The 16037-nt window shown below is 44.2% G+C and overlaps 2 protein-coding genes across 3 annotated transcripts in view; one reads left to right on the top strand and one right to left on the bottom strand.

Annotated features, from left to right (window-relative positions):
* Nucleotides 1–321: 321 nt before the first annotated feature.
* PIGH (phosphatidylinositol glycan anchor biosynthesis class H) lies at nucleotides 322–6767 on the top strand. Its single transcript, XM_075426115.1, has 4 exons — nucleotides 322–536; nucleotides 2453–2662; nucleotides 3301–3384; nucleotides 5546–6767. The coding sequence occupies exons 1-4, from the start codon at nucleotides 360–362 to the stop codon at nucleotides 5630–5632; spliced, it is 558 nt and encodes a 185-aa protein (XP_075282230.1). The 5' UTR covers nucleotides 322–359; the 3' UTR covers nucleotides 5633–6767.
* Nucleotides 6768–7904: 1137 nt separating this feature from the next.
* Nucleotides 7905–16037, bottom strand: part of PLEKHH1 (pleckstrin homology, MyTH4 and FERM domain containing H1) — a 55020-nt gene continuing 46887 nt past the window's right edge. For both annotated transcript variants that reach the window (XM_075426113.1, XM_075426114.1), the window contains 5 exons: nucleotides 15247–15389; nucleotides 14038–14167; nucleotides 12360–12446; nucleotides 11663–11809; nucleotides 7905–11349 (listed from right to left, as the gene is read on the bottom strand). In XM_075426113.1, the coding sequence (XP_075282228.1) occupies nucleotides 11173–11349; nucleotides 11663–11809; nucleotides 12360–12446; nucleotides 14038–14167; nucleotides 15247–15389 (684 nt within the window). In that variant the 3' untranslated portion in view covers nucleotides 7905–11172. The remainder of the gene's footprint in view (nucleotides 11350–11662; nucleotides 11810–12359; nucleotides 12447–14037; nucleotides 14168–15246; nucleotides 15390–16037) is intronic.

Raw genomic sequence — 16037 nt, 5'->3', positions numbered from 1 at the left:
CGCCCCCGGCAGCACCGCGGCCGTCACTGACAAACACAGGCGGCGAGCACGGGTCACCGGCGGTCGGCAGCCGCAGGAGCCCCCGCTGCCGGCCAGGCGTGACCGCCCCGGGCAGCCCGCGGGAGGCTGCCGGGGAGGCGCCACCCAGCCCCGAGGGCCTGCGCTCGCCGATAAGGCTCCTCCCCACGGCCGCCCCGCCCCCGCGGGCTGCCGGCGGCTCCGCCCCGCCGCGGAGCCGGGGCCGGGGCCGCCGGGCCTCACCACCCGCCGCCTCCCGCGGGCAGCGCGGCGCCGGAAGTTCGCGGCCGGGCCGGGCGGGCCGCTCTGGGCGGCGCCTCGGTCGTTGGCGGCGGGGCGCGATGGAGGAGCGGCGCTACCGGTCGGCGGGGGGGGCGCCCATCGCGCTGCGGCGCCGCCAGCACAGCGCCTCCTGCCGGGAGCTGGCGGTGCGCTGCCCCCGCCTGCAGCTGTGCTCGCTCAGCGCCGTCACCTCCGCCGTCTGGCTGGCGGCCTACGGGCTCTTCGCGCTCACCGAGGTACCGGCCGGCCCCTTCCCGCCGCTCCGGCGCCGGCGGTGACCCGCGGGCCCAGCCCTGAGCCGGCCGCGGCCCCGAGCCTGTGTCCCGCCGACACCCTGGCGGCAGTCAGGGGCTGCGGCTGGCAGCCGGGGGGCTCGCTGGGAGCGTGTGTCCCCGGGAGGAGCCACGCAGCCACCGCCGAGCTGCTCCTCGGCCAGGGTGGCCGGAGCCGGCGGAGCGGCCGTGTGCGCCCTTCCTGGGCCTCCTCCGTGCTGCGGGGAGGCAGAGCTGGCGGGTGGCGGTGAGGATGTGGTGAAGGAGGGCGCTGCGCTGGCCGGGGGTCTGAGGGCCCGCGGGCCGCCTACTCTTGGCGGCTGCTGGGCCGCGTCCGTCGGCGCGCGGCAGGCGTGCGCGCGGATGCCGAGCGTGGCGGCCTTGCTTGTGAGTCCCAGGAACAGGTGCGTGCGCGGGGAGGGGGGTTGCAGGAATCTGGAACAAGGGGTACGTTGAAGGAGGTGAACGATGGTTAATCCCCAGAGGCGTTTTCCTGAATGACTCTGAGAGCACTGCGCTGTGAATGTCATCTGCTTGCTCGTGTTTCACCGCTGAGGCAGGACCGATTTCAAAAGCTGCTGATAAATCCAAAAGCATTAGCTTAGGTATCTGACCTGCGACCCATACTTGTGGGAAAGGACCAGCTTGTAGACCCGTTATCTCCAGACTGAAGTCAGCAACTTGGCCGAAGAAGCTGGTCTCTGTGGCCAGTGCTATGACTATTGCACTTTAATTTTTTCAATAATCCTTCCCAAGGAATGAAGACAGAGATTGTGACGTGAGTCAGCTGGCAGATTTCCAGTACGAAAAGATGATTCACGTTCCTCTGGCTGGAATGGAAGCCGTGTTCAACTTTTTGTTTGTTACAACAGCATACACCACAGCCAGGGGTTACCACCCACTGTCCTCCTGCTTGGTTTTACACATGCTCATGCGGCTTGTACGCAAGTGACTGCAATCTTTCCTTTTTGCCAGGAAACCAGATCTGAAAGTCTCTCTCAGTGTGGATTTCAGTGTCTGTAATTCATGACTGTGTTTTTTCCATTATGACAAACTTTCGGAGAAGATTTGAATGTGGCCATGGCTTCTTTGCCTGACGTGGTGGTACATGCCCAGTTGGAGTGGTAGGGCCATGCAGTTCTGGTCCTTTAGGAAGTGTCAGTTATAACTTTGATTCATGGGTATGAGGCCTGGAGCTCTCTAAAACATGTCTCAGAAATAGACTGTAGGTTGCGGACCTTTAAGATTTATTACCAGGTCTTCAGACGACTTACTGTTGACTATAGTTTTATCAGTTATGTATTATTTTATGTAATGACAATCCTGTGATTGCAGCGTGCAAAAGACATTCATCCTTAGACAAAGCACAGGAGAAAGCCAATGTGCTTTAGATCAGCATTTAAGGCAGGAAGAGAGATGAGGTTTGAACAAGTTTAGACTTGCAGTTCGTAAGAAGAAAACCACTAGGCCAATGGTTTTTCCTGATTTTTCTTCCCCTCCGAGACTCCACCCTCAGTTCTAGCAAACCTTTGACAACACTTCTCTGTCGGTGACATCACCTCTAGACGTTTGTGCACTACGCAGTCATTGATGTAACTAGCTGGTTTGGGTTGAGATTTCTGCACTAAATTTACAAGGGAATAGAATTTTCTTGCAGTTTTCAGTTTCAGTTCCCAATTCTTTCAGACCATACTGTGAAGACTGATTTAGATCTCATTACACGTATATCAGCCAGCCAGGTGAATAAAAGGACTCAACCTAAGTCAAATTGCCTTGTAACTGTAGCTTTAATATTATGATTTACTATGCAATATTGCTTTCTCTAAAGACGTGTTCAATTGTAAGACCAGAGCTCTGTCTTTGCTTGGCTTGTGTTACAGAATAGTATGGTGCTTTCTGCTGCTATCTTCGTCATGCTGATTGGCCTGATCATGTACCTGCACTTCGTGAAAATTGACCAGGAATCCCTACTGGTCATCGGCTCACTCGGCATTCAGGTGACTTCATCCTATGCTTCAGGGAAGGAGAGCACAACCTTCATTGAGATGAGTCAAGTGAAGGATGTGGTTATCAATGAAGCCATCCACATGGTAATCATACACAGTCTTTCTTCTTGTGTGTCTCGGCACACTCACATCCAGTGTATTTTCATGAGCGTGATTTACCAGAGCAATTAAACACAGCACCATCCATAGCTTTAGTGACATTGGGAACTTTGTTTCAGATTTCTCTCTTTATCCTCTTACCTATTCTCTTGCCTTTAAAGGAGAACTCAAGCCAAATAACTTCAAAAAGCCAAATCCATCCCTTAGATAATCCCACCAACACTGAGCTGGTGGTTTTAATTCTTGGTGTTGTACTGTTCTTGCAAATCCTGATGCCAAACTCCGTAAGTAGTCAAGACGGAGATAAGAAGATAGACAACACAAGAGATGAGTTTTCCCGTTGTTGGGATTTTCTGCAAAGCTCCTGTAGAAAAGCAGACTTCACCCTTCCAGCATATGTGTGTTCTTTTCAGGTTAAATATTTAATACGAAAAACCACAGGTAAAGTTATTTTTTTATTGTGTGAAGAGAGGAAAGCTATAGACATAAATTTGTAGACTTGACTGTGGCCTGGGGTGATTTGCCTTCAGCCCAATGAGTTGAAACAGATTCTCTTTCTGTGGTAACTCCAGGCACTTTGATAGCATTTTCAAACTCTGGCGATTTGTCTGTTTGTCTTGTAGCAAAAAGTTATCTACTACCTGTGCATCCTCCTCCAGGACCCTCGAGATCCTCAGGGAATATCTGAGGTTGTGCCACTTTTTCAGGTGAGTTTGACTGAATGGTGGAGAAATCTAGGCCTGTGGTCTCTGTGTGTGCGCCGGCTGGCTAGGCTAACAGGCTTTATTCCGCTACAGGTAGCAGACTACAGTTGTCTTTCCCTGACGGGGCCTTCAGGGTGGGTCTTACAGCATTGTGGGATGGGTGGTATTAGAAGTCTCGTAGAACTATGTGCCGGGGATATTTTTTTCATTTGCCCTCCATTCAAAGAACAGGGAGCTGTGTAAATCTGAACCCAACCAGGAGTCTGCATGAACTGCAAGTCTTTGGCTCACATAGGGCACCAAGGGCTCATACAGCTTTCTGTGTAGTGTTATGCTCCGTGTTACCATCACAGCTATGGCACTGTGGTGCAGTCGATCTTTCTCTCAGCTTAATGTGCCAAAAGTGCTCATAAAACCCCCCTTGGCATTAGAATGGCTTCCCCCATCTCACCCGTTGACAAAGATCACAGTACAAGCTGTGAGCAATTTGCTTAACGTATAATAACTTGTTTGCTTTACCATTACCCTGTCTCCCCTTTCCCTTCTCTTGCTAACTTGTTTGGACTGTTCATAATCCCATTTTTGGGATGGATTTTCTTTCTGCGTGTACATGTCTAGCACAACAATGCCCTGATCCTGGAGTGCTGCCAGGCAGTACAGAGGCACCTCACATCTTACACTCTCTGTCCTTCTTAATTCACCTGCTGCTGCTGGCTGTCATTTTGTAGTCCACATCCAATCTATGACCGGATACAGCTAGTCTTCAGCTAAATGCTTACGGGTATAGACTATTCCATTGATGCTTGCTGGTAACTTAGTCTCACAATTGTAAAGATGTTTACTAACAATAACATAAATTAAGTATTTCACACACAGTCACGGGAAAGAAGTGGATTTGCTGGAAATCAACGACTAATAAATTCCAGAGAGCTACAGTCAGGAACCTGGTTTTAGTTACACGTGCTCCTTTCCACCTTCAAAGAGGGCGCCTGGCATTTGTGTAGTTTCTCTTTTATTTTTCCGAGCTCAACTCTGAACAGGTTTATTTTCATGGAAACATCTTAGTATTGGTAGAGTTGACTCCAACAGCAAAGAGGTACCGGAAGAGCTGTGTCGGTTTGCAGGTCATTACCTCTCAATAACTCTCATTTCAACATACAAGTTAGCATGTTACTTAGTTTTGAAGGAGCAGTAATTTGTAACTTTATTGCATCTCCTTTGTTGGGTTCCTCTAAGTTATGTCAGCCTTCAAAAATACAATTTACCATGTCAGTGAGCCCAGAAGGACTTCTGTGCTGAATTGACCTATTGTTCTCTTAAGCAACGCTTGCAAGGAGAGGTGTCTGATGGACTTTACACAGTAATGCTGGTTTGGGAGCTCAAAAGTCATGGGACCATAGAACTATGGGACTGCGAAACTTTCATCGCCTTGCTGGTTTTAATCTGGTCCAGGTTAGAAGTGATGGAAAATCATTATACTTTGACCACCATTCACTGTTTGTGTGAAATGAATTGATGTTTTCGGTTAACCTTCCACTGTCCTTTTGTTGACAGTCCTAGCAGAGGCCAAGGGCCAGGTGTCTAAATTCCCTCTCCTGAAGGTAGATTCGTCAGGGTGGAGGTCTGCTAGGATGGTGGATTAGGGTATGGAAATCTGCTGTTTGGTAGGTCTCCAGAGGGAGTGTGGCCTAATAGATAGGTTAATGGGTTGGGAGGTGTGGATCTTCTTTCATGCTGTCACTGCGAACTGTGAGCTAAGAAAGGGGAGGATTTCGGATCTGGTGAGAGATTCAGGCTAACTGCAGAATGGTGCAGACAGCTTTAGGGACTGGCATTTTTGATCACAGAGCAGGAATGAGCTTATGGAGTGGCTTTGCATTCCTGCGTCACCAGCTTACATAAAACACCTCCTGGAGTTTGATGGATTATTTCTCAATGAAAATGTAGAAGAGAACTCTATTCTCCATTGACTTAATGTGAGAAAGCTAATGAACTACAGATATCTTGCTGTTGTATTCCTTATACATGCGTGCTTCTGATTTATGTCAGCTGTCTCCACATTCCTTTCTTTGCCTGAAAATCACACTAGTGGGAGGTTAAAGCTTTCCACCTCTTTTACAGACAGTTCAGAGCCTGATTCTCTGTTGTTCGACTTGAATTCTAGAGTTCCAAGCCACGTCTGGACTGCTTGATAGAAGTGTACAGAAGTTGTCAAGAAATCCTGGACCAGAGGAAGACAGTTCCACAATGAAGTGGAATGAAATAGTACAAAAAAATCAAGGCAGCAAACTTGCAGCAGGACTCAGAGACACACATGGAAAAGCAAGCAAAACTGCCCCACGGCTTTTTTTAATCAGAGGAGTAGAAAGTGGTGCAGCAGTACAGTGATGTTAGGGCTAAAGGCCCGCACAGACTCACAGAGTTGTTACAGAAAATGTCAGCTTAAGCACAGAAGTGAACCTTGAAATCCTCTGCTATGAATGCAGGTGAGCAGAACTGTTTAGACTCAGACAGAAAAGGTTTTTCCTTGCCTCTCCAGAAAAGGATTATGGGGAAACAGGGCAAAGAGAGGCGAGAATACGCATCAAACATTTACTCTTTTGTGAATCTGAAAATTATGATAACCTCATGATGTAACCTTGGCCAACTGCCAAAAATACACTTTTTTTTTGTTTGTTTCTATTTAACCCTTTGTTTGAAAAAAGCATATATCACTCTAAATACCAAAGCTGGTGTGTGGGCTGAGATGGTAACTTCCTGATCCACAGGAGAATTTCAGAAAGAAAATAACAGAAAATTGAAAGATACTGTTGCATTCAATTATGTTTAATGAAATAAACGTAGGAGAGCAGACTTTGACCTCTTCAGGGATCTGCTTGAAAGAGTCCCATGGGATGGGGCCCTAGAGGGAAGAGGGGTCCAAGAGCTGATTGATGGTCAAGGATCACCTCCTCTAAGAACAGTCCATCCCAGTGAGCATGAAGTCAAGCAAAAAATGCCAGGAAGCCTGCATGGATGATCAGGTTGCTCTTGGCAAAACTCAAACACGAAAAGGAAGTGTGTCAAAGGTGGAAGCAGGGACAGGTAACTTGGGGGGAATACAGCAATGCTGTCCGAGATGTGGTTAGGGAAGCCAAACCCCACCTGGAGTTGAATCTGTTGAGGGATGTCAAAGGTAACAAGAAGGGCTTCTATAAGTACATAAGTAGCAAAAGGAAGACAGGGAAAATGTGGGCCCATTGCTGAATGGGGCAGGGGCATGGTGACACAGGATATGGAAAAGATGCGGCATTAACAGGGGCACATCAGTTGCTCTGAGAATATGAGGAAAATGCATTGTTGAAAATTATGGTAATGACTATGTGAATAAAATTTTATTGATCTGTGCTCTCGGGAGTAACGTAAGGTTGGGAAATTCTTTGTTGATGAACTAAGTTACTGTAACCTTCAACTGATATTTTTCTCTCTTTTTTTCCATGACTCCTTAGTAGTGTAACAACTGAGACAACTGAAATGTCAAAACAAAGAACAAGTTGCCAGGAGCCTAGGGGCCAGGCTTATTTTTTGCATACAATGCTGTACTATGCTTGTCTATATAATCTGTAACGAAAACGTGGCAACATACCATCATGCAATATGGTAGAGATAAGGGGATTTCTTTTTTTCCACGGTGCTGTGAAGTTTGAAAGACACAAGTTAGCTCATGTCACAGGAAATATTCTCGTTGTCCAAGTGAAAGGCAGCAGCTGGAGGATGTGTCACTGGTTTTTGGGTAACATTGTCTAGGTTACTTCATTTTTTATGGTTTTATTTCTCATAAATACTTTAAATGTTGGGGTCGGCCAGATTTTTAATTCCAGTGCTGCTCTAAGTTGGTAGGTCTCTCTGAAGTTAGTGAAGCCGCACCCTGATGCAAGCTGTGTTTGGTTGCAAGTCCAGGCAGAACTGGGAAGGGCGGGTGTTGGGGCAGGGGCAGAAATTGGCTATTACCAACAGCGGCAGGCCCTGGGAGCATGACTGTGTGACTGTCACAGTCATGACCATGGCAGAGTCCTCTGACGGACGACCACGTGGTATACTTGAGTTGCATATGGCTTGGGGCATGGTTCGGCCAGGTTGTGTTTCTTCATGGGGAGGAGAAATGGTCAAGGCCCTTGAGGAGCAGTATCGCAGCAGGAAGCTTTGCTGAGCCCTGGGGAGAATGTGTCAGAAAATAAATGATGTCTCAGCAGAGTAGACAGAGTCTTGGGCTTAAGAGTGTGCTGGGAACATTGACTATGCTGTAAAAATCCCAGGAAGTCCTGAGAATGTGCACTGCAGAAATGACCAAGTAGCTGTGTCAGAGGAGGAAGTCTGGAGGATTGTTTAGGCATCTTTTGAAGGCGTGAACATCCTGTGCCATGGGAGTGCACTTCAGTCATCCACTAAAGCTGAGAGAAGATCAGCAGAGAGAGACAAGGAATCAGACTAGGACGGGTTTGCACCAGGTATGTGCCTGAATACCAAACACAATCTTTGTCCATTTTTGTTTACATCGAGACTATTGTGGCTTTAAAAATACTTTCATTCTGAGAATAATACAGTTTAATTCATGATAACTGCATTTTATTAAGAACAATCAGAAATCTCACAGTATCTCTCAGACAGCCTTTTACATACACACAGCAGTTAGGAAAACAAAGGCTTTTGTCATCTCATTCTATGCTGCAGCAATAGTCATTGCCAAAAGCATTGATTAAAACAAAAAATTGTTTACCAAAGAATCACACAAAATAGGTATCTACACAGGGTTGGTTGGTTGGCTGAAGTCAGGTAAGCTATAAATAGGAGGTATTCGTCTGCATTCATCAGAGTGGGGTGGTCCCTGAAGTACTCAAGTATTGGTGAATATTTTTAAGAAATAAGGAAGGAAAAAAAGAGTTCTATATGCCATGCTTCTCAATTTAAAGTGCAGTTATGCCAAAAAATAATGTCCTGTTTGCCCTGGTACAAGTCTCTAAGGACATGAGTGTTAGCACTGTAAAGGTAAGTACAGCCTCTGAACTGCGAACTGGAGACTTTTATACCTTCAGCATCCCCAGCACCGACGACGGCTCAGCTTATTCTGAAGAAGCTTTGTTACTGGTGGGATACAAGAAGCAGGCTGCCAAGCAGACCTTCGGATACAGGAGGAATTGTTAGGCACAGGTGGTTGAGCGAGGAGGAATAATGTTCTCTGTATTTAAACTGATGTAGCTATATGAAGATCGCTCTGTGTGTGTGAGAGAGGAAATACATACTACTGACCACTCAGGATATACAGTCACTTAAAAGTATCCAAGGAAAAAAAAAAAGACTAAATACCTTCTCAAGATTGGTTTTGGCTCAGAAAGCTTCTATCCTTTTCCGTAATGTCAAGGGGTGGTCCTTAAATTCATAACAAGTGGGTACATTACAGTATGTGCAAATCAGGTCTCTGTTCATACAGTCTTCTCCTGTCTTACGTCTGCCATATTGTTTCCACAATTCACCATGGGGTGGTTTGGGTTTGTTTTTTTTGTTTGTGGGTTTTTTTATGTTACAAAGATGATGATGAGGGATTGCTTAGAAGGATTTTTTGCCTGTCTCATGCTCTACTCTTTTAATTTGTGGCTTTGCAGCCACCATAAGCGTGAAACAAAAACTTCTTGAAGCATCAGCTCCACTGTGTGCATCAGTTTGATGCTTCAAGGTTGGTGGCAGGTACTAAGGAGTAAAAACACTGGTATGGTTGGTTTGGTCATTTGTGAAGAGCTTTGGTTTGCTAGTGCTGAATTCTTTCTAATGGCTGGATTCACACTGGTTTAATTTGGGAAAGTTGCCCATGAATGCATAATTATTATGAAGTTGCACATGGTACTTTTGAAAATGCAGTTACTCTTCCTTAGCTGTTTTAGAATGCTTATCGAAATAGCTGAACTCAAGCCAGGTAGGTTTAGATTTTTCAAGAAGAATTCCTATTTTTCTTTTATTTGTTTAAAATCCGTTAACCTTCTCAATCATAATGAAGGCCCTTTGAAACAGATCAATAAAAAATCCCATTCTTTAAGAAAGTCAGAAGAACAATACTCGAGTACACATTTGCTGACTACCTGCTCCTTGCTATGCTAGCATGAAGGAAGCAGGAGTTTGAAAGGAGCAGCTCCTGTCAAGTCAGAGTGGCAGAGCTGGTTGGGGAAGGTCTGTTCCAGTTGCTGAAAGACAGAAAAAGTACAAAACTTGCTTGCCTTGTCTTTCTTTGTCTGAGATTAGGTGCAGTTTCAAACACATCCCAAAACATCTACAATGGGGATTAACAGAAAAAGATTTTGAAAGTGCCTGTCTGACGGTGGAACATGTCACCCATTTGGCCCTGCAGCAGAGATCTAACGTTCATCTATTGAGTAGAACAGCGTCGACTCCCGAAAGGCATCAGTCCTGTAGGAGCTAGGGCATCATTTGTCACTCTCCCAGTCCCAGGTGTTCTGAGTCCTCAACACGCAAAGACACGAGGTTTCTACCTTTATTTAAAGTTGAAAATATTCTTGAGTACCACTGAACTCTTATTCTGTACTCCCTATTTCAGGTCTGAAATTATCCCTGACTTGCATTGGAAATATTCTTGTCAGTTTAGTTCTTCTTCCTTCTCAACAGTGTCTTCTTTCTTTCACACCTGGAGCGAGGACTTGGAAAGTTTCTGTCTTTCAGTTTTAGCATCAGTTTCAGGGAGGAGTCGTTACAGCTCTAGGGAAAATTAAATTGTCCTCTCGGTTGTGCAAGCAGTTGCATAAAAACTATTATAGTCTCTGCAAAAAGACTATCTTAATAGATAGTCTCTGTTCTGGGAGTGGCAACATTGAATTTAAACACTGGTAAAAACTTTAATATGATGGCTATTCACAACCAGAGCATAGAGCTGAAGTTATGTCTAAACTACCTGATCAGGCTATGTCATGTTAATCTTTACACTCTGGTAATAGCCTTTTCAGTGTATATCTAGTTTACGGTGCAGTGATGTGCAGCTCCTGATACAGGCAGTATTCAAGAGGATGCATCCTTGTACAGGGTTCATGCCACATGCCACAGTATCCATTACCACCTGTTTTTACTTTTAATAGGACTGTGTGCTCAGCCCCATGCAGTCAGAGTCAAGCCTATACACCACTCAAATCTGCCTTGCAGAGGTTGCAGTCTAATTCAGGTAAAAAGTGAGCAAGTTAGGGATTGATGCAAACAGAAGATTATTGCAAATAATGATAATAATGGAAAGGGGCTATGATGAGGAAAAGAGGTCACTAGGAGGTTTAAGAGCTGGGCTGAGATTCCAGGCACAGGGTCTGCAGTGATCTAAAGGCAGGTGCAAAGCTGAAAATGGGAGGGTTCAAAGAAAACGCATGTGCTTGTAAGCAAAGCAGTAAGATCAGGAAACTGAAGAAGAATGGGTGCAAGGAAAGAGAGCAGATGTAATGTGACTGGAGCACTGTGCAGGCAAATGACCTGCAGCGTGGTATTTTGGATGGAGTGTGGCATGGAAAGGAAACTCCTGCACAGTCCCCAAACTCAGCTTTTTTTTTTTTTTTTTTTTTTTTTTTTTTTTTAAGAGAAAGGACACTGCCTCTGCCCACACTAAGGAACTTTGTCTGTTATTATGGAAAAGAATCAGAGCCCGCATTAAAGTAAGGTGTGTAACCAGCAAAGTCATAGCAGTCTGCACTTCAGTACAGAGCAGTGAAAAAACAAAAAAAACCCAAACAAAAAAAAACTAAAAACCCCAGCGTCATTTGGAATCAGCCCTCAGAGCAGGGTGGGCCCCTTAGTGCTTCTGGGCATGGAAGGGAAAAAGCTCCGACTTTCAGTCTCCCAGAGCTTGTTAGCAGGTGTTTTGCTTCCAGAGGGCTGTGTAGAAGATAAGAGTGAAGGTGTCGAACGGTAGTTAATATAGCTGGCAATAAGAAGTGTTGCTTCAACAATCTAGGGAAAAAAAGAAAATTATTAACTGTAAGTCAATTAGAGGTGAGAGTGCCATTTGATTTTTAGAACCTGTTGACTGCGTAACCTTTGAAAATGGCTTTCTCACATGGAATTGTTCGATTTTGAAATGAAGGTCTGTCTTTAAGAGTTAGGTAGAATAAGTTTCTTGATTAAAGGTTCCAGCTTATCAGGGGTTTATTGAATGTATATAGCTAGTGCAGCAGCTACAAGTACCAGTCCTCAGGGCTTGTACAAAATGCCCAGCTGTGATGCTGCCAGCTGGAAAGAAACTCACTGTTCATTTTGTAATTACCTTTGGAATTGCCATTGTGAAGAGGAGTTTTTCAGTGCTGTTTTTTCCAGAACTCCTTTCTTTCATTTGACTGACTACAATCATGAAGTCATCTCGACAGCCTCCAAAGGTCAGCACAGAGGAGTAAGAATAAGAGACCTTCAAGTGCTGCAGACAACAGAGTTTGAAAGAGTTATAGTTCTGTAAAAGAAAAACTGGCCACTCTTAATATATTTGCTACTTATTGCAAGAAGACCAGGTCTCCAGCAGTAATAGACAGTATAGGTAATTGGCTCTATAGGTAACAGCTGGCAGAGAAAGCTCAAGTGAGAACTGCATTTCTAGTTTTCTTCTAGCTTGCTTGATGCCTCACTGCTTCAGAGCGATGGTCCAAGCTTTGGTATATCCCAGATGGTGGTAGTAAAGCACATACCACTGAGATTTTGCAAGATGTATGAGCATGGTTGCTGCCCATAAGAGAGGCAGTTAGCTGTTTCGTGGAACTCTACCTTACTCTGTAGCTGTAATTTTCCATTGTTTATGTCAATATAACATTATTCAAACATAGCACTGACTTCCCTCATCTCTGACTTCTACAAATTAACTTCAGGATCCATTTGAAGTTAAAGACAAACTTTTAGTGACTTTGAGTGGACTCAGGGGAATATCTTTCTGTGGGAGGTAAGTTATTTTTCTTAAACAGTGTTCCTCACCATACCATTGTGTTATAATCCAGTATGCTGATACCATCTTCGTTCACAGCTATCCAGACTGGACAGTCCTCTGATGAGGAAGGCAAAATAGGCTAGAGAAAAAGCAAATTATTATTAATTTAGATATTTCTTGACCATGACACAAAGATGTTTCTGACATCAATCTTGGATTTTAAGGATAAAGTGAAGATGAGAGATAATCCTACAGGCTTACTCGTCTGACTTGGTTTGATTTTTATGAGGACTTTTTTCAAAATCTGGAGTAATGTTTTCAGACTTACATAGAATTTGGGGACTAGTAGCACAAGAGATGCAATGATAACAAAGGCTTTGAGATTAATTAAATTGCATCAGTGTAGTTAAAACTGAAGCTAATGCTAGGACAGAGCAACAAAATGGCAGTTCTGCTCTGCTCTGGTCCTTGTACTGCTCCCATCAGTCAGGCAGGCAGTGAAGCCGCTGGTTGCTATAATACCAGTGCATCCAGTACCATCACATCAATACAGTTTTCTTTCTTACAGATTTTAACAAATGTGCATCAATTCTCTGTTAAAGATGAGTTATGTGTTGTTATGGCCAACGACACAAATCTTTCCTGGGAATTGCTATTACATGGCTAATGCTATAGGCTTTGCTGTTTAACTATTGAAAAGTTAGAAAATATGTTAATCATCAGAAATATCAACATTATTTAAACTCTGGATGTTCTAGATATTCTATATTCTGCTTCTTCAGTGTCAGTAACCTCAAATACCAGTAACCTCTTCTGCTTTTACTCCTGACAACGGAAATAACTGTCTTTTTGAAAACTTCTTGTATATTTACTCAAGAGGTCCCTTTCGTCCTTACACTCTATTCCATAATTATAGCAGCTTTGACTTCAAAGCAAGAGACATGTAACCATGAACAAGACCTATCTCAAGCTTTCAACAGAGGAGGTTTCTGCTCGGTGGGGGAAGATGGTTAATGCCAAAGCAAGATTTCCCAGACAGCTGCTATGTGCTAAGACATTAGTTCAGGCAAGGGCAATAGGTACAGAGCTCTAGCCTGGGATGGGCTGAGGGATGCTACAAGTTACGGGGAGAAGCACTCCCTCCAGCTGTTCTTTGCTCTCCCACTGATGCCTGTGGCCTGGCAGCTTACCCGATATGTGCTTTAGTTTTTGTTTCTGCAACAGGACCTTAGCAGTGCTTGCCTCTCGTGGCAAGGAAAGCAGCCAGCTCTGTGTTAAGCAGAGAACAGGACCGAAATACCCATTCTTCTTTTAGCTAGCATCAGCTGCCAGGTGTGAGACTCTTCCCTTCCACCCCCCCCAGTGGCAGGTAAGTAGTATTTTTTAAATTATCATTGCAGCCTTGATGACCAGGGAAATTCCTGCCTGAGAAAGCTTTGACAAGGTTTGTAAGGAGAGGTAGTACCCTGTATCACGATCTACTGATGCAGCTAGGGAACCTTCAGTATTTATTTACTGAACACTAGCAACCCCTAGTGTTTAGAACATATTTCTCTTCCTTCTTTCTAAACCTATGTGGTACCAGAGCTGTTTGTTTAGAACAGAGTATTGTTCAGTATTTTCCCTTCCTGAAGTAGAAGCATTTTCAACCCGTGTTACCAGAGATCGCAGGTATATTTCTGCTCAGATAGTTCACTCTCACAAACAGAAAAGAAGTGTGCTCTAGTTACCTTAGCAGCAAATATTTTGGTTCCAAAGAGGGGCCATTTCCGGGCCACCGTCAAATAAATTCGAATGCATTCTGGCGGAGAGCATCCCTGCAGCACTATCCACTTCGTCGCTAGCCTGTCAGCCAGTTGCCTTTCAGAATACAAGGCACAAGACAGCATTATTTACTAGTGTCTTCTGAGGAAAGGTGAGTAAAATTGTAACAGTGAACAAATGTACCTCTTACTCCAAGCGGGCTGTTCTACACAGTACTACAGACAGGGCTGTTAGCACTGTCAGTTATGAGGGTTGTACAACCAGAGTTTATTTTAGCACTTTCTCTGCTTCCACATTTATTTTACTAGTAGTTATACTGTAATGCCCAGGACGCCCAGTCACATATGGGTTGCTCACTGGTGTATATATTAAACAGCTACAAACACTCAGGCAGCTTTTACGGTAAAATCCTGCCCAGCTTGTCTTCACATTCACCTATACTCTCACCTTCATCTTAACTTGTCCGTAGTATGCTCTATATGGAGTGGCAATATATATATACTCACTCTTGATTTGGCTCACTAGGGATGGTTTGGCAGCTATCTTGCTATATGCAGACGAAATTTGCTTCCAAAAGGAGGTAACTGTTAGTTCTGCCGCTGCATCCCTAAGTAGCTTTGGATCTGGAAGATGAGCATTTGCTCTCTTTAAAATAGTCAGAGCCGAGATCCATGGCAGCATCGGAACTCCGTACTAGAGACCCCTGCATTGTGTGTGAGAATTTCCAAGCCAGAACATCAAAAAGTCCTGCCAAAATATGTCCTACCAGAATTACTGCATGGCCTGAAGCAGCCCATATGTTCTGGCTTTACGGCTCATTGCAAATGTTAGGCATCTGGATTCAACTGATATTTGGGGGAAGGGTAAAACAAAAATTCAGAAACAGAATTCATTTTAGGCTTAGGTTAGAGTTTGTTGAAACTGAGATGCCTAATTTGGAAGTGAAAGGCTTAAACTTCCTGTCCAGGGGAAAATTAGTTGGTGATTTGGCTCTTTTTATATTATTTAATTGCTATTATCTTTTAAAGGAACCTTTTTCTAACACTTGTATTTTGTTTAAGTTTCTACATCAAATAATCTTGACAGGGGTCCTTGAAACTTCTTAATTATAAATACAGAATTTTGCAAGTAAAATTTGTTTTCAGTGCAAAGATATAGAAAAGCCAACAATTTACCTGAGCTGTTCAGGAGTAATGTTTTGCTTGTAGCGTTTGGGGTAGAATTTATCTAGGACCTGGTGGAGAAGATGCTGCATTTTTGATTGTGATGTTCCCCCAGGACTTGAAGATGCTGGTCGATCCAAATCCCCATATTCCACCTAAGACAATGTTATAGTTTATAATGCAACAGAACTATGGGGTTTTTAGTGCAGTAGAACATTCTATGAATTCCCATACCAATAATTACTGTGTTTATTAGCCATGCAAAGACACCAATAGGCAGGGGAATTTTGTCTACAGCATTTACCATAGTAAACGTGTACAACAGAGCAACTACTGAGCACATGACTGCTGAAGGAATTGTTTACTGGTCTAAGAAATTGGAACAAGATCACAGCTACTTGCTGTAGGGAGACACTTCTGTATAACCACCAAGCTTTTGAGCTTTATTTTCAGTTGACCAGTTAAAACAACAGCCTGTTTGTAAATAGTTTGGACAATGTTCCCGGATTCTTCATCTCAGTTTACAATGCTTTAACAAATGCAAAAATCAGTTTCAGCCCAGTGAGAAACTATTATCCTGCTTATCGTGCCCACAACCCATACTGTGTGTTTTCTGTGGTAAAATGCTAAATGCATACCTGGAGGTCTAATGGAGGATCCTACAAGATGCTCTTCCTGAGTGAGAGGCTATTGGCAATGCAACAAAGAAAGTTTTGACTATTCAGTGGAATTCTAGGAAGCGGTACTATTTCCATATCTCTACTAAGGCACTACTTGGAGCAGTTCTGGGGCTAGTCCAGCCT

Source organism: Opisthocomus hoazin, chromosome 7, assembly GCF_030867145.1.
Source record: "Opisthocomus hoazin isolate bOpiHoa1 chromosome 7, bOpiHoa1.hap1, whole genome shotgun sequence".
NCBI classification, from domain to species: Eukaryota; Metazoa; Chordata; class Aves; order Opisthocomiformes; family Opisthocomidae; genus Opisthocomus; species Opisthocomus hoazin.
Note: the sequence above shows the minus strand (reverse complement) of the source record. Positions and strands in the feature narration are given on the sequence as shown.